Source organism: Accipiter gentilis, chromosome Z (assembly GCF_929443795.1).
Source record: "Accipiter gentilis chromosome Z, bAccGen1.1, whole genome shotgun sequence".
NCBI classification, from domain to species: Eukaryota; Metazoa; Chordata; class Aves; order Accipitriformes; family Accipitridae; genus Astur; species Astur gentilis.
Genome location: NC_064919.1, coordinates 42353714 through 42372024, shown reverse-complemented (window position 1 = coordinate 42372024; position 18311 = coordinate 42353714). Strand labels below are relative to the sequence as shown.

Here is an 18311-nt window from a genome sequence, read left to right as displayed (position 1 = left end):
CTTCATCTGACCACCACTAGTTTGTCAGTCACGGTCTGAATCAGTAGATACTGGGGAGAGCAAAATCTGATTGACTTAGGTAAGATTTCTCATCTTACTTCTTTTGGAAGAACCTCAGAGCAGTGGAACTGTATGGGTAGAAGGCTGAACTGTAGGGCTGATTCCCAAATATAAAGCCATCATCATTTTCCTGAAGTAATCAGAAAATTATGTTTCTCATCTATAAGGTGATGATCCACATAAATCAAAACCTCCATAAAAGTGCATGTTTTATTCACCTGTATGCCAAATACGGATGATATATTTGTGGAAATACATTTTTTTATCTGCAATTGAATTGAGCTACAGGAAGATGTCTCAAAGTAAGATTTATGTCACTCCGTAGCTTCCTGTGTAAATTTAACATATTTTACTAGGGACTATCACCTAAGCCATAAATACTGCAATTTAGCGCCCTGGGGATCTGTGTATAAAGTATTTTTGCCAAGAAGAAGATGTCTGTACGAATTAAAGAATCTGAACAAATTAAAAAACGAAGAATTTGACCTATATTTGAAGGCATATCCTTCAAATACTAAAAGGAGATAGCAGTTTTGTCTTCTTGGAAAGCTGTGATTATCATTTTGTTTGGCTTTAAAAATGAAGGAGGCTTTGGGGGATGCTGTGTTTAGGATTATGGTAGAATGGAGTTCATACAGATTCCACGTGCAAGTTCCTACGTGGTTGCAGGGAGGCAAAGGGTATAGGGAAACTGTAACAGCCTCCTAGCATAAGGAAATAGCTTCATAGTAGTTGTCACCTGATCTCAACATAAATCAGCCATGGAGAGAAGGGTGTCTTTTTTGTCATTGCTTTCAGCTGAAAATGGCTTTCTGGGTTTTTCCTGTTCCTTATTGCAGTTTCCTTGTTCTTTTACTCAGTGGGGTTCCTATGGGTCTGGCTCTGGGTCCGTGACCTAATGGGGTACCAGTAGTTCCCATTGCCTTCAATGGAAGTTCTTTGACTAGAAAAAAAAGTAGGTTGCCAGTGATATAGCAAGAAATCTGACCCTGCCTATGCTAACAAATGCAGCTCTGTCAGCAACTTGTTTACAAAACTGTCACTAGACTTGGTTAAAAACACTGTGTGTGTCCTGGGCCTGATTTGCAGTGTAGTTCGGCTCTTAAGTATGTTTTGCAAACTAGAGCTATGCTTATAACTACATTTGGGAGTAGCCATGTGGTACACAGATTTCATATTTGGTCTGGGGGAGGAAGAATGGATAATTTCAGATAATGAGTATGTTTGAGAAAGCCAGGGTGTACATACAAACATTTCATCAACGTGTTAAGGCAGTTTGAAAGGATGTATTTGCTCAGCTTTAGCAGGTCGTGACTTCAAGCACTGAAAGGCAGACTGATGCCAGTGCCTTGGCTTCAGCACAGTGAGTGAAAGCAGCTTTAATAGGAGGGAAGGGAAATTGGTAGTAGCATAATCAAAGTATCACTGGATAATTCAAAGATGATAATACATTCACTATGTATGAAAACAATGGTTTAAGTTACTTGCTTAGGAATCTTAACAGCAGAAGGAGGATTCTGTTCTTCCACGGAAGCATTTAACTGGCTTTGCTGCTACATATTTTTCCATTCCTGCAGTGCCCTGCATATTTTATTCATTGCATACCTTCCAGCTTATGCAACAAATGAGGTAATACTATTATGAAAACTCTTGTCCTTGCATTTGCACATTCCCCGGTTGAGTACATCTTGACTTGGTGCATCCTATAGAAAAAGAGTAATGACCTTCTAAGTAGACTTCATGCCAGCATCTACATTCCTGATTAAGGCACCTGAAAAGTAGATAACTGGCTTAAGGTAACTCAGGAAATTCAATTTCTGCTATCCGAACTGGACATCTAGATGTGCAGATGAGAGAGGTAGGCAGTGATTCAGAGCATTTAAGAGGTATGCCTGTTTTCCTATAGATCACACGTGGATCATAGGAGGATCCTTGTGATGTTAAATGAGTCTGTCTCTTACGTGATTCTGCCAGGTAACTCTGAAAGAGGAGGAAAGTACATCTAAACAAGATGATTGGAGGGCTTCAGAGTTGTTTGCCTGGCATCCTAACCTTTGTTTAGTTGTCATCCAAAAAGCTGAATTTCCTTTATCAAAGACCGAGGGAGGATTGTGCTCTAAAATGAAAGACATAATTGAATGTACGTATGTTGTATATGCATGATACTTGAGGACAGATTATCTCAATTGTTCTTTGAGTTTGCTTGAGCTGAGAGAACGGAATCGAGTGGCCAGAACTTGGCCTTGTGTCTATGTGTTTACATGCAGTGTGATTGAATTGAGATTGCTCACATAATTTAACACAAACTGGAGCATGAGCAGGTCTGTTGCGCTAAAGCATTGTTTTCTGAAAATGCACACACACAGTGTATTACATTAGAATTTGCACTAGTCTGTTGTAGCATGTTCCAATGGCTGAACATTGGTTGTATATTTGATATCAACATTCGCGATTCCTAATGCTGCACCCATTAAAGACAATGGCAAAGTCGTGGGGATAGCTCAGATGCTAAAATACTGACTCAACTCAGAATGAGTCTGTGTTTTACTTCAACAGAACTGTTTATACTAAAGGGATTTTCTTCCCCTGTGGTTTGATATTAAGTTGTTTCCATCAAGTGAACGCTCAAGTAAACATGATCTCCTGTATCACCCTGAAAATCATTCTATGCCAATTACTTTAAAAACAAATACCAGATGTCTGTTTATATTGTTTGAGGTAAATGCTCACAACCATCGGCAGCACTGGCCTCTCTGTGATTCAGGCTGTGATGGAAGTTCCAGCACAGTTTCTAGTTGTTCTGGTTTATAATTCAATGGCAGAGAAAACAAATTCATACCATGATCTAATTGGGAATGTAATATAAGTACCTCTGAGAAAGCTGTTTTCTTAAAACTTCTCTTTTGTGCTTTGGTCTCATCACCTCTGCAGTAGATTTGGATGTGAACCTGGCTTAGTCCTTCTACATGCAGATACTGTACTAGCATAGCTAGAGTAATTCAGGCTCCTCTTGCCTCTCTCTCTGCCCCCCACTGTTTTGTAGTTGTGGTTATATATATTGCTGTATTACAATACAAGACTTCTAATTTAAGAGTCTTATACTTGGAGGGAATATTGAGAGTATTTTCTCTTTAATCAAATGTTAAGGTTCTGTTCTGTCTCTGACATATCACTCTTTGCAGTACTTGAAAAAACCAGAACCTAAGTTCCCTGTAATGGACATTATTACTTTACATTACTACATGCCCTTATTATTAGAGGTAGATAATATATTATATATATACACTGATATATATACTTATGTATATGATATATATATTCTATGTATTACATACTGTTATATAAAACATACATATGTATAGCATAAATTACAATTATATTGTGGATTATCTGTACAATATAATCAGCTTTTAACTTACATGGAAGGAAATTCTGATTGTATGAAATAGATATTTTAAGCCTGTGGCAAAACAAATAACAGGCATTTTACCTACATAGTTGACATACTGTTGTTTGAACCTTGGGAATGTAGAAAAATTTTGTCATTTAGAATTTTGTGGTTCTATCAGACTTTTATAATTGGGTAATTTACCATCTGATGGCACCTTGCTTCAAACTTAGAAACCTTAGCCTGCTAAGAAAACACTGAAAAATCATACTTTTGCATCCATAGGAAATACGTCAGTTCAGTGGCATTCATCTCTCTGATTCTTTGTAAGCTGCACACATGAACAAGGAAGAAGAAATTAAATAGGAAAATGCGCTTGGCCTAGACTGTGGTATTTCTCTTGAAACATTTCTGGATATGTCTGAAGGGATTCTCTTCATAGATTCCACTTCATTGAAAGAGATAGAAGCAGTAGGAAGACACTTAAAGGGGAAGGTTGGACTTGCTATTGCTTATGTAGTGGAAAGGTTAAAATCCTCAGTAATAATGACACAAGCTGTTTAAAGTTGGGGGTTTTTAATCCTTTCCTTTACCCTTTGGTTCAGGCTCTCTGCATATTAACATTTGTGAATACCAGTAAAGAGAGGAATATCCTAGCTAGTGACTGAAAAAGCAGAAGATATGGAACCTGTTTGTACCTGGCAACCATGATGTCCAGAATGTCAAACTGTTCTGCCACCCTTACCTCAAGAAAGGTAAAGGTTTAGGCCTTTTTGCAATGCTGCAGTGTTTTCTCTGCATGGTTAGGTATTTAGACCACGGTGGTAGGTTCAGTGTGGTTACAGTTTTTCATCTCATACATGAAGTCTTAGCCTCTACTATGAGAAGAGACAGCTGTCTCCTGGTAGTCTTGAGGATGATGTATCTGGAAAAAAAAAATCATGGTAAGAAAATAATTTTAGAAAGTTTAAGGGAGTTTAAAAAAATAGAATGAGACATTTTTATTTTACTTTCCTCACCATGGAAATCCCAAGAGTCATCTTAATGGAAGACTTTGTGTTTAAGAGTCAGAGCAAGCAATAAAACCCTCTGTAACTGAGTTACTGTAGTTTAAGATGTCACTGGTTTATCTTTTGTTGTTTCATTCCTTCAGAGGCAAGAAGTGAGTGTTCAGAACTGCTGGGAAACTGCAGTGAGTCTGTTCCTCCTGGTAGCAGAGAACTTCCATTTTTAGCTTTGACGGATTACAGGGTAACAGATGAAGTCTGTGATGTGTCTGGCTTTACCTTTTGTTTTTGTTCAGGCAGGGAACCGGGAATTAACTAGAAAAGATTATAGCTACCCAGTAGCTTGGTTTGGATGAGTTGAGATAGTAGCCACTGTGCAGCTGTGGCCTCCTCACAGCTGCAGAGGCTGCAGCTGATCTGGGTTGCAACCTGGAATTTCTTCATTCTTGGCTTTGTGCTGGGACAGTCATAGTGAAAAACTCCAAATCTGAAAGGGAAAGAAATAAAGGGCTCTTTCCAGAAATGTGAAGTACTTTGCAGAGAAGAAGCGTGATGTCCTTGGGAAAAAGTGAGTATTGGTGAGCATACAGTTGAAGACTATGCCATAATGCATTTACACCAGTTTGCCTGAGCATTTGTAATGCTGGCATTTCCTAACTTTTGGGTGGTTTAATAACTTCAAATTTCCAGCGCAGTTTTGACAGTGTGCTTTTTGAAAACTTTCAGATAAAACCAAACCAAAAAGCAAAAGAATTCTGTTACTCGGCAGTGATTGATTCCCACATGGACCGTCATCAACACTTAGAATCACAATTTCCATTACTTGACCGATTGGAGTGGCTAGTAGCAGGAAGCAGTAGGTTACAATCTCTTCTGTGCACCAGCCAGTTAGGGGAAGAAAGGATGTAGCTGCTAGTGGATGTCACAGAAACTGGTTGAAAACAAAAGAGTGCTGGCATTTGTGAATTCTTGGTTCCATTCTACAGTCTGTCAATGTATTTAACACAATGGATCACTACGCCCTGGCTATGTTGCATCTGTCTCTTGGAGTCTGCTCTGCTTTTCCATTTCTTTCTTGTTACCCCAAGCTCTTTGGCTTGTTTCCAAGCTAACAAACTTTCTCAGGTGTACTGCGTGGGCACCATCAACGGGTATTGATGGTGCAACAGGCAGAATTACTCAGCTCTCAGTTCTGGTGCCACAGCAGTTCCTGGGGGGCAGGACCAGAAATTGCATGAGAAGTCCCAAACTGCCCTATAGATCCTTTTGTAACTGGGATGATGCTCAGTTCATCTGTGGGAAGGATGCACGCACAGTCTGGTGATGGACATGGAGGAGGTGTGTGAGGTCAAGGTTTTCTTCTGTTTCAGTGGCGTGTTCAGAAAATACATGGTGCTACTCTCCAGCAGAATTACATGGAGCATGGATAAAACACAGTTTTTAGAACTTTGTAACTTGGCCAAAGTTTGGCAGGTTTTCAGAAGGCTGTTGCTGGGCATGAACCTGACAGTCTGATCCCTTACAGTAAGGTAACCCCTTTTCCCACACCCATTATCTCTCCCAAAGCATGCAGGCAAAAGATCTCATTGAAATGGCTGTAAGAAAAACATGGGGAAAAGGGAGATTGCTCCCCTTTAACCCCATATTCAGAACAGCTGTACTATTTAGTTGAAACTTACCAGAAAAATTCAGCCTGATACAGGCACTCAGCATGGAAAATTTCAGCTTGAGCACTTAGAGTTTGGCAAAGTTATAAACAACTGAAAGCAGGGTCCTATAATGGAAAGTGTTAAGCAAGCTTAACTATTGGTGGAAGTAACAGCACTCAGCACTGTGTATGGTACATGTACATTTGTATGCATAAGCAGATCTAGAGTATCGAGGATGTTAGAGTGGATATCAATGGCTCAGCTGTATGATGGTATTACTGATCAGGTACAAAGCAATGACTGAGGTACTGAAGTGAGTCTGTAAGCACCTTTGATTGTTCATTTTAAGCTCTGCAGGGGCAGTTCAGCAGAGGTGCTACAATTTAACACAGGAGAACTCCTTACCTGTTGAGCACAATGAAGCTACTTCTTTTAGACCAGCATAAAGGAAATATTTAAGGAGACCTGAGCAGGAGCTTGGCCAATGTCTCAGTGTTTTAAGTGCACTGGCTCACTGTAAGGCTGTGGAGAATTAAGCTCTGGAGGTGATACTGAAGCAATGGAGTAACAGCTGTGGAAAAGTTTGCCCTTTGCCTATTCTGTGTGTAGTTTTTTCTCAAAGCCATTCAACATAGTTCCTATGCTTGGGTGAGGAAAGGATGTGAGTTTTTTTATATGCAATAGACTTATCTGTCTGTTTTACTTCTCTGGATTATAATGGAAAATAACATCTGAAACACTCGGTGATTTTAGCTTAACTAAACAAGGAATCACAGAATCAACATTATTCTTTAGGAAAATTGTGGGGAGGGCTTTTCCTCATCTCCCTGTGCAATAAAAATAGCTTTAATATGTTTGCATCAGCAGTTTCTCCTCTCAAAAGCTGTGTTTAGATGGCATAGGCTTTTTGCTATTTCTCTTTAGCATGGTATGCACATACTGTAGTAATCCATTTTTTCATCAGCTTGTTGCTAATAATGAGCCACCTAAGCTCTGAAAACCTCCTTCTGCTCTTAGCTGTAGAAGAATGCTTAAAGGATTTAGGGATGTCAGTCATCATCTTGTTTTTTAGCAGAAGTGTGTGTATGTGTGCAGAGGGACAAGTGGAAGAGAGCCCAAACCGGAGTTCAGAAATTACACTCTGTGTGTGGTCTGAGGTTATTTCTCATTTCATGAAATGCACGCTTCATTCCTGGCTCAGGCAAAACTTGCACGTCACTGAATAAGTCCCTTATCCAGTTTCCAAAACACTGAAGAGATTTGAAAGGGCTCTGTGGGTGGACTGCTACTATCAGCAAAAGCAAATAAGCTAACCTATTTAGCTAAGCATTTTTTAATATTTAAACAGAATAACTTTCAGCAACACTGGAACAGTTGTGGCCAGCCAAAGGAAGAGAAGGGGAAAAAACCACAAGTTTAAGCAATCACACCTTAATTAACATTAAAGGCTGGATTATAGCTTTTGGTGTGTGAAGGTGCTGTCTGATCAGTCCAGAGAGAACACCGGTGAATGATTAAACAAACTGACTGTGCTTCTAGGAGTCCTGTGCGGTGTGCTGGTCATAGTTTATTCAGCATTTCACCTTCCTTTAATCAAATGTGGTGCAAGCTCATTATCGTCACCCCCAAAAAGATGAATCCAAAGACTCCTTATATCAAGCTGTGTTGGTGTCCACCATAAGTAAATGGTTCTACCCTGGAAAATCATGGGCGTTCAGCAGCAAAGCATTATTGTAGCAAATGCTAGCTCTGTGCTAAATCTTAGCATCAAAAGTAAATTACGGTTTATTTCACAGCAGAAAAAAAAAAAACCAAAAACCAAAACCAAAAACCAAAACCAACAACAACAACAAAAAATTCCAGAATGCAGTCAGGATGCTAATGAACCAAACTAGCAACTGTGGGTGAAACCCAAATGACAGGACAGAACCAGGGAGCCTTACAAAATGTTAGTATTCACCTAATTGGAAATCATTTGGCCAGAACAGGGTTGAATACTCCAAATTAGGTTTTCAATCCAGTGTTCAGTGATCAGAATATCACTGATCTTGATAGATTTACACCAAATTAACAATGTAGCCAACACCCCAATTGTCCAACCCGTGTTTTTGCAGGACTAACTTTGTTGCTGCTCTGAGCTAAATCAAGATGGAAGAATCTCTTTCAAAGTGAATCTTAGAAATCTTGGAGCCTGAGAGATCAGGATCTGTGAAAGCTCAGGCAGGGCAAAGCACGGCAACATAATTTGGTTAAGGCATCCTGTGACAGGTATGCAGCAATGGTCTTGCCCTGGGTAACACAGGGCGGACCCACACCTCTCGGAGGTCTAGCAGAGTGCAGGGCTAAAGGTGTTTGCCCCAGGAAAGAGGTTCCTGCTTCACTGTTGCATGAGAGAGGAAATCATCAGGTTGTAGATGGAAAATTTTGCCAAGGTCTCTGCAACCCAAAACGCAACTTCAAATACTTCTCACCTGCCAGTGCCAATGTTAAATTAGGTCCCAAGGGTCTCACGTTCTGAATAAACAGAGGAAAAATGAATGTTGCCAAAAGGCTGTTGAATCACAAAGGAGAAGGAAGAGGCATTTGATGGTTTTGCTTCCTTCATGACATTATCAATTCTTACTTGCCTAGTGCAGGCCGAAGACTGATGAATTGCCAAAGCCATGTTGCATGTTGTCTTTGCAGGATGCACAGAGCCAGAAAGAACTGGTGACGCTGTGCAGTTCTTGTCTGTGTCCACAGCCCAGTGCCACAGACCTCCCCCCCGCCCACATCTTCCATACGGGAAGGAGGGGGCGAGTTTAGCCTTCCCTTTGATGTTTGATCTGCACCTGTCCTAGTTACCCTCTCCCCATGGGGAAACTGAGGCACAAGGCAGTTAAATGCTGCAAAAAGTCTGTGATGGACTCAGGCTGCCATAGACCTGAGCTGCAAAACTGTTCTTCCTTTCTTAGGTTGTGTAGCATCGTGCAGCAGATCTCCCGCTGGGCTGGCTGACAGACCTGCTGAAGGGCGAGCACTGGAGGGGGTTGTGACATGAAGCACTTTGTGTGGTCAGGGAAATCTCCAAAGTGTGTGCACAGGTTAGTCAACATAGGCCCAGAACAGATAAATGTGTTGGGGCATGCATAATTAAAAGTTGAGGCTAAACAGCTCTGGACAGCGGAACAATTAGCTAATGGGGAAGGGTGGGATTTGAAGAAATTTTTAAGGTGTACTACAGGCATATCACAAATGGTCCGGAGAGAGTTCTGAATAACAGCATAACAATGCAGTATGTATGTTTCCCCTGCTCTTGGATGGCAGCAGTTGATATTGAAGTTCTCTACATTTTCACTAGCTCCAAAGCTGAAATTTGTCTTGTGATGGTATTTATTTAGTCTGACTAGTTCTGGACAAGGTGTTAGCCCCTCATTCATTTGTGCTTAATGCACAGCAGCAAGTCCAGCTGCCGAAAATGGGGCTTTTCTCAGCAGTTGTCTGTACTAACGTCTTGCTACTAAGACCAAGCTGTGCTGCCAGACCTCCACAACACTGTCCAGACAAGGCTTTTCCAGAGTTGGATGAGCCTAGGAAAAAGACACCAAAACCAAAACCCTCTTCGAGAAATCAATGCCAACTTCAAATACCACACTTTAAAGTGCTTCTGCTTGTGAAGCTAGCAATCAGAAAACCTCTGCCTGGAAGAGTGTTCTAAACCAACTGCTATTATAGGACCTGACACTGGGTTCTTGGTGGTAAATGACCACATTACTCTTTGGGCTGTGGGTGTCAAAGAAAAGATGCATGTGAGAAAAGTCACCAGCTGAAAGCAGGGGCATGTTTTGAACACTAGAGGTAGTTTAGTAGCCCAGGCCTGTTTCTGATTAAAATAAGAGTCTTTCAGATGAATGGAATGTAAACCACATACCAATTATTGGAATCCCATAAAGGAAACTCCCTTTTCCATCTGTCTATCCATCCATCCGCCCACCCACACAAGTACAGTGTCTCAGAAATATGCCTCTGTAGAACTGATGGAAAAATTCAGTGCTTGCTTCCTTTTTTCTTACCTCCCAGGTGCTGGATGACAACTGAAGAGATGAAATTGCAGTGAAGCCACTTAAACACTTATCAAAGAAATGGACCTGCTAATTAAAAGGATAATATTTCCTGGCACCAAGACAAAACACGCAAAGCTGAATCTCAAGGCCTTCCTCAAGCAAACTTCTGTGGGAATGTGGCTGTGTGAGGGCTGCAGGAACAAGCCTCAGAGTAAGACCTGCCCAAAGTGAAAGCATTAGATTAGTGCACTCGTTAGAAGAAAAATACTAAGTGCACTCGTTAGAAGAAAAATACTAAGGCATGCGTATACCTATTTCATTTGCCAAATGTCTCATTGCTTTGCCTTCCCATTGCACTTTTTACTGAAGCTTTTCCATGTAACTGATTACAGTAATTAATGTTTCCATCACTTCTATGGGGCAGGAGGTGTTTCTGCCAGGTCAGCTGTGCATTGTAAGTATTACAGTATCTATTTTACAGATGGTGAGACACAAAGTTCAGAGACAGCAAATCCATGCCAGCATATGGCAGAGTCCCATTCTTGACTCTGACCGCAATACACACTGTTTCTCCTAAGTAAGCACTAATGTCAAACACACTCTTTAAATGAGCAGATCTTCCCTGTATGAATGAAGGCAATGTTATCTGTTTTGGTGAGCTCTGTCTACTAACATCCATGACCCCATGTAAGGAATTTAGATCCATGATAAAGGTAATACTATGGCATGCTTCCTGTGTTCCTACTATAATTGCAGGACAGTTCAGCCTCAATGCAAAAGGCAGCCTTTGGACAGCTGGAAGAAGTTTAAAGTGTTAATAATTTGGGTAAGAGTTGGGTCTACAGTGGTTTTATGGTCTAGTCCATGGTAACTGTTTTTTGATACTCTGCTGGCCTCTAGAGGGATAATTTATACACAGGCTGAAGCAGTAACCTAGGGATTTTAAGCATTACTGCCTGCTCTTCTATTTTCTTGCCAGGTAGTTCTTTTCTATTTTGCAAGGCCTTTAAGTAGTGAGGTTTTGTAGCTTTTTTTCACTTCCATGATTTTCCTTCTCTCTGGGCAGTAGAGGTAAGGTATGTTTCTTCTGCTCAAATAAATAGGGGTAGAAGATCCTGGCAATAAATGCCTCTCAACCACTGAGGTGAGAAGCTCTGAGGAAGAAGTGCCAGAGGGGTGAGTGAGAGAGAGAAATGCGGAAAAGCGAATACAGCATTCTATGTATAACATTTATCCATAATTTAAAGGCTCCTAAATGCTGAGAATTCTTCTCCTGAATCTTCTCATGTTCACTGAAAAGCATAACTACCTCATGCCAAAAAAAAAATTAAATCATGGTTTTGAAATCCCCGCAAGACAGCACATCTTCCTTGGCTTTTTCTGCTTTCTGCTTCTCTACTCACTGCAAGGGGTTTGCTGTATTCTCTACTTCATTCCCAGACCCTGTGGGTGGGGGTGTTTTTCAGGATGCATGTATTAAATCTGAGAAAAACACTAAACAGAAAGGTTGACAATTTTCTGCAGAGGATAGATAATGGTCTGTAAGCAGTAACTGCTTTCAGGAAATATTGTGGCTTTGTTCAATATTAATATATTCTTAATGCTTAAAGTGTACCTTTCTGTAACTTCAGAGCATGGCAGGCATCTTGGTACAGCTATGTGAAGGCCTGAGTTACTGTTCCAAAGTCATCTATACCCTTTATCCAACACTAACAGCATATGTCCCCCAGGTCCTCAGCTTCATTCTGGCCCTTTGCCTCCATTCCTGATGGCTAGTTCTCTCCCAATTGAAATGTCTCCTCAGGATATCTCCATTACCACCCTATTGGCAGTTTTCTACTTGGAGTGAGGTCAGCTTGCTGGAACCCAACCCAAACTAATTTTTAATTCCTCTGTGCCTAATGATATGATAATTGTAGAATATGCTTATATTTACTTCTCCTTTTCTCTTTCAGATGACTATCAGGAGCTTTCAGTGTAGGGAAGAGCCTCGTCTAGAGACCATCCTGATGTCAAATGCTATTTTAACATTTAAGTTGACATATTTGTTGACCAGTTTCTCCCACAAAGTCCTTTGTACTATTTAAACATGTATGGCAAATATTACTGGGTGCAGCAAAATCTCAAGTAAGGCCTCTGGGGTAGGATATGCATCTGTCATGGGATTTGCTTCTGTTGAGCCTTATTCTAGAAAAACACTGAAGGAAGCAAAATGCTGTAATAATCAAGATCTGTAGCTGTAATCTACAGCAAAACACGTTTTGACTTCAGGAGGGCTAGGCTTCCAGTCTTGTGTGGAAAAACAAACGATCCCACACCACGCCAGCATGCCTGTCTCCTGTGGAAAAATTTCCTCTCATTCCTTCTCTGTGCTGTTGTTCTGCAGATATGTCATCAAAGTGCCACAAATGCAGGTATTTATCAAAATTTGCATATACTCTTCAGCACATACAGGAAGCTGTCAGGTCAGAAGACTGAAGCATAGTGTAGTGACATACAAACATTTGATGGGAGCTTTTCTAAAATTATCTGAATGGCTGCTGATGCTTGCTGTGTCCCACTTGAGAAGCCAGACAAGATAGCCTGTAAAAAGCTAATCTTCACGAGGCTGTGTATTTACTAAGTACAATTATTAAAGGTCATGGTGAATCTATGTAGTTCGTCTGTATTATTAGTGAAAAAATATGTCTCCAAATGGAGAACGAGTGAAACAAAGGAAATTCTGACTGCTTGATTCAATTAAGAAAATTAATGGAGCCATGTAGAGCTCCAGAGTTTCAATGTTGTTTTTCAGGCTTGGTTACTGTGTGGTGTGCAAAAGCAGGCAATCAAAAAGCAGTGATTGGCTGGCATGGCCCTAAAATGTGCACTAGAAATTAGTGGATTAGTGGCGACAGTAACTGCAGATGCCAGGGAACTGCAACAGCGGCATGTCGTCTGTGCAACAAATAACTGGGGTCAAAGAGAAAGCACAAAGACCACATTCAGGGACTGAGTCCTTTTGTTGTGGGAAACAGCCTCAAATGCAAATGCTTATTTGTTCGAACAAACCTTGAAGAAACTGCTGGAAATTGGAACAAATTCAAAAAATATGCAGGTCAATGTGAGCCTTTCAGGAAGACAATGCCAGGGTATTTTGGATTCATCAGGTTGCAGGTGACAGCACAGAACTGGCTGAAAATCTTGTAGCAATTCTGCAACTGTTACGTGATGCAACAATAATCACCATGTTATTAAACAGGAGTGAAAGCAGAGCTTGGTATATCCTCCGTGCTTCCTCTAACTTCACAGCTAGACTGTCACAACCTAGAGGGATGACTATTTAAAAAATCTTGATGCTATGAGCAATTTAAACAGGGGAAATCCATCTCTTTCTCTTGGGTGTTATTACAGTAAGGTTCACATGTAGTTGTAAAAAGCTGAGGCTAAAACTCGTGAAGTGCAGGAGTGCTGCGTTCTTTGGCAGAGGGTGGCAAAAGGATATTCATCTGATCTACTGAAGTACAGAATATCCAGACAGCTTTCTATGAAGCCTAAATTAGGTGCTGAATCTCACTGCCTTCCCCCCGCTCAAGCTTTGGTCTGAATCACTCATTATGCTCTTGAATTTGGAGGCTGTAACAGGCATGCAGTGTCAGTGAATATGGCCCAGAGTGCCTAAGGGCTTAGAAAGGAAGAGGAAAAGAAAATAATTCCTACCCAAATAAAAATGGAGCTCCAGTTTCAGGTGTGTCAGTGTTGGATCAAAACTTCACGAAGTCCAAGAAACCCATGGTACGTTTTCCCACATGGACTAGAGGCATACCACGTGCTGGAAGGTCTTTCCTGTCATTGCATTTCAGTCTTCCACATCAGCAAATGTCACTGTGCTTGTGTTGACAGAGGAACTTAGCAGCTACTAGGGGCTGCTGGGTAGGAAATTATTTTCTCCTATTGCAAATAGCCAATTTCTAAATCTTGCTCTAGGACTACATGTAAAGGTGTTATGAGAATGACAGAGAAATGTGGTCATTTATGGCACCAGCTGTTACATTATTCACTTCAAGCTATCAATCAAGTTGCAAGTGTTGGTTGTTTGCCAGTGGAAGCAGGAGGCAGCAATAGTGACAAGAACCTGGAGACAGTCAATTTATGGCATAGTCTGATGTGATGGGGCAAGATTTAATATGACCCCATGTTGGCTAAACTGTAGTGTGGTATGGCAAAAAGTTTGACTCATATACAGAAACAACTGTTTGTAGCCTTCTTTAGTTGAAAACAAGCTGGAGGAGCTCACTTGTTTTTTCAGATGATTGTTCCTGTGAATCGTGGGTCTTTTACACTCCAAGCCACATCAAGGTCTTAGGAAGATGCTGAATCAAAAGGTTTTGAAATACGTAACCAGGTACTCATATACAACTAAGGGGGAAATTTTATTTTATTTTATTGATAGTAATGCTTCTGTAACTTTTTAATATCTTTTTTTATAGATTCATAGAGTTTAAAGCCAAAAGGGACCATTAGCTTCTTTCACAACCATTGAATTTCATTTGCTATTAGTGCATTAAGTGTACAGGAACTTAAAACAGCTTTCACTGTGCTTTATACTTTCAAGACTGGCCAGAGCAACATATGCATAAATAGCCTTCAGATGTTCATTATAATTAGAAATTCTTAGTATCCAAAAGCCAGCGAGTTTTTCCATATTATTTTTCTGTATCAAGAACACAAGATTTGAGGGGAGCGATTCCATCATCCATTCTTACTCAACTGCACACAATGGCAAAACCAAGAAAACTGATTTCCATAAACCAGTTAATTTTATGTTTTTTCCTCTGGAAACAAGAATACAGGGATCCATATTTTCCAGACTACATCCTACTACCTTGCTTAGGTTTGAAATTGCTAAGTAGGATTTCCAATGGGAACTCCAATATGGAGTTCTCGGTGATATGCTGCCGAGATCATGACTGGACTCTTTTTCCTCAGTGAGATTTTAGAAATTCTTTACGAAAGAGAAGAAACTCATTGGAATAATAGGAGAAAACTGCTACTTTCAGTTTGCATGGGACACTCTTTCTGGCATCGATCTGAGTGGGCCTATTCAGCACACTGAATGTGGTAGCACAAGGGACAGGACCCTTTAATGAAAGACTTTATCTTTTTTTTTTTAGCCTTCATTGTTGAGGAAACGGGAAGGTATTTACTGAATGAAGCAGAGCTCGGCTGGTGAAATGCTGCCACTGACAACTGAATTCTCTCTCTAACACATTTAATGTGCAGCATATCGCCGAGAATTTAGCAGGTAATTGCTCACTGTTTGCAGGGGTCTCACTTGCAGAACTGCAGAGCACTCACAAGAGCCATGGAAGTCAATGGAAGTGGTGTCTGGAAAATGTAAAGTGCCTGCTAGTGCCAAAAAGTCTGGAAAAAAAAATAATCCTAAGAGCCTTAATTTAGGCACCCAGAAGAGGTGGGCCTCTTGGACATTAATCTGTTTGTGCTTCAATTCCCATCTTTTATACCAGTTCCTCATTTCGTAGGCTTGTTATAAATGCAGTCTGTGAAGCACACAAGTATTATAATAAGAAGGAAAACAGAGAGACCTGCAAGCAACTTAACACTTCAGTCTTCAAAGTTGTGTCTGAATTATGCAGAAGGCACATGCAGAACATTGGGGATGGGACAGGCTGATGACTAGCAGCCCAGTCTGTAAGCCCTCACCATACCCTGCGGCACACACGCAAGTGAACTCAAGGAAGATTTTATGGGCGGGGGAAGTTCTGGTGTTCTTAATTTTAAAGAATTGAATCTGCAACTTCATTGTGTATTTTTAGTTCTACATGTGTGCACCACACATGCAAAATACTGCTGTCCCTAATAGCTTTGCTTTTCAGGACCTAACCCTAATTGGAGGTTCCTGAAATATTCCTTATATTCCTAGGCTTCTCTTTCACTAGAAAGCTACTTGTGGGTTTTCTACATCATGTAATCTCTCCGAATTAGAGAAATAAGAGACACAATTGTTCACAGACACACCCACTCTCCCTCCCTCCCTCCAGAATCACAAGGAAAATCAAAACCTTTGCATTCCCTAGGATTGCCCGTTTTACCTTCTCTGGTTCTCAGTTCTGTAAGTGGTCATTTACTTAGCTGGTTGGCAATTATTTAGCATCTGCTTTGTTCCTACCTCGCTACTCCCTGCCCTGCTCTTCTTTGTGAGGATGTCCTGTCTGTTATTTGAATGAAAGGATTTCCCTGATAATATTAACATTCACAAAAATTGCCTCATACTATGCACAAGGTTGTACATTCTTTTCCTAATACAGTACGAGTTGCTTTCTCATCATTTCTTGTAAGTGGTACTTAAATTGGCAGTATGTCTCACTTCAGGTCTATCAAATACCACAGAGCTTTGTCTTCTACCAGTAAAGGAAACCTCATAAATTTTTAATGGCTATCATTCAGTATATTCTTTACTTCAAAGGCACTTCTATGATCTTACTGGTATTTCCCTTCTTGAGGATATATTCATCAAAATTGTCATTACATATAATCATCACTGGAAAAGCAAAAGGTTGACTAGATACAGTATAAGTTTACAGAACTTTAGGGACACGGCTGAAAGATCACGCTTACGGATCTAAGCCTCAGGCTGTAAGATCCCCTTCCAATGCCTATCCATATAACAAAGGAATTTTGCAGTACACTGCTCTCACAGCCCAAATTTGTAGGACATTTCTCATTCATCACACAGAAAATTGATTATTTTGTAATGAAGCCAACAAATCTCTAGATTTGACACGCTATACTTCTTTTTGTTCCTGTTCTGTAGTTCATAGAGACCAAATATGGCATGCTTGGGTGAAACAGGAGACCAGGGGACTGCTGGGTTCTTCAAGATTTGCAACTTCCAGATGTTTCTACACAACTGTTCAAAATTGAGATGTTAGGTCTATGGCTTTCACTTTGTTTTTCTACAGTACGCTCTTTTGCTCCTTTGTCCCCCCTTCCTTTGTGTGGTATTTGAGATGGTTTAAGGTAAGGGCATATAATGTCTATCTATTTTTATTGTGGCTCTGGATCCAATCAGTGCTGCTAGTGGTTGAGTAAACTTCTCTGTCTAGTAGCTTTTTACAAGCTTCTTTACGCTGTCTTAGTAGTTGTGTCTTTCTTTGGCAAAAATGTTTGACACTGCTGGATTGAATGAAACAGAAATTTTCAAATTAATTTCTGAACTCTGCTAATGAAAAGAAGTCATGTGAAAAAATAAATCACTAGTTTGGAAAGACCCCGATGTTGTGTCTCATAAAAGAGCCTTCAGATGTTCTTTAGCATGAACGGTATTTATTTTTATTACTCTTCCTAATATCTAATAATGAAACCTTTTATTTATGTGCTTCATCTTCAAAGTGCCTTGAAAACATTTGTTATCTGAACATCTGCAGGACTGGATGTCCTTCTGCCATTCGAAGTGTCTCCACTACTACATGAGAGAAACTTAAATGATTCCAGCATGACTTTACCGCATGCCAGATTTCTGGGAGGATGATTTTGCTTCAACTTTAACCTCATCTCCTATTTGCCCAAATGTTTGTGGCATATTTTAGACATTCTTGGCTGTAGATTCAAACGTGCTATAGCAAAAGAATACATTTCTGTATGACACAAAAATTGGATTTGATTTGTTTGCAACTGGAGATTTTTAACACATGCTACTTGGTATCCTTAATCTCAGAATCATATGAAAGTCTAGTGCAACACAAATGTATTTTAAGATCTTCCATTGCAGTTGGGGTTATTTACCGTGTTCTTCCTTCACTGTGACAAATTTGCATTTTTACTGTTGGTTTAATTGTTCCACCATAATCTAGTTATAAGAATTTAATGCCTTTCCTATTGTATGAGCTGATTACATTCATGGTCTTCTACAGGAGTCAAACTTTGCCTGTATGGGTGTTGAAGAAGAGTTTCAAGCAAGGTAAGTGACCACAACTGATTGACTCGGTTGTAAAATGTTCCCTCCCCAGATGCAGGCTGCAATGCCTAAGGCTGCAGTGGAAGTCTTCAGTGTCTAACAGGGCTACTCCCTGCCACCGTTTTCAATTGCCCCGTGTCAGAGATTATCACCGGAGACAGACTGATAACAGAGTGCTCCCTGATTCCCTGCTGGCAGAGCTGGGTA

General features: G+C 40.4%; 1 protein-coding gene across 1 annotated transcript in view; it reads left to right on the top strand.

The window, feature by feature from the left end:
* ERCC6L2 (ERCC excision repair 6 like 2) overlaps positions 1–10202 on the top strand; it is a 76421-nt gene extending 66219 nt beyond the window's left edge. Inside the window, exon 18 of the mRNA XM_049796241.1 lies at positions 10164–10202. Coding sequence (XP_049652198.1) covers positions 10164–10181 — 18 coding nt within the window. The 3' untranslated portion in view covers positions 10182–10202. The remainder of the gene's footprint in view (positions 1–10163) is intronic.
* Positions 10203–18311: the final 8109 nt, after the last annotated feature.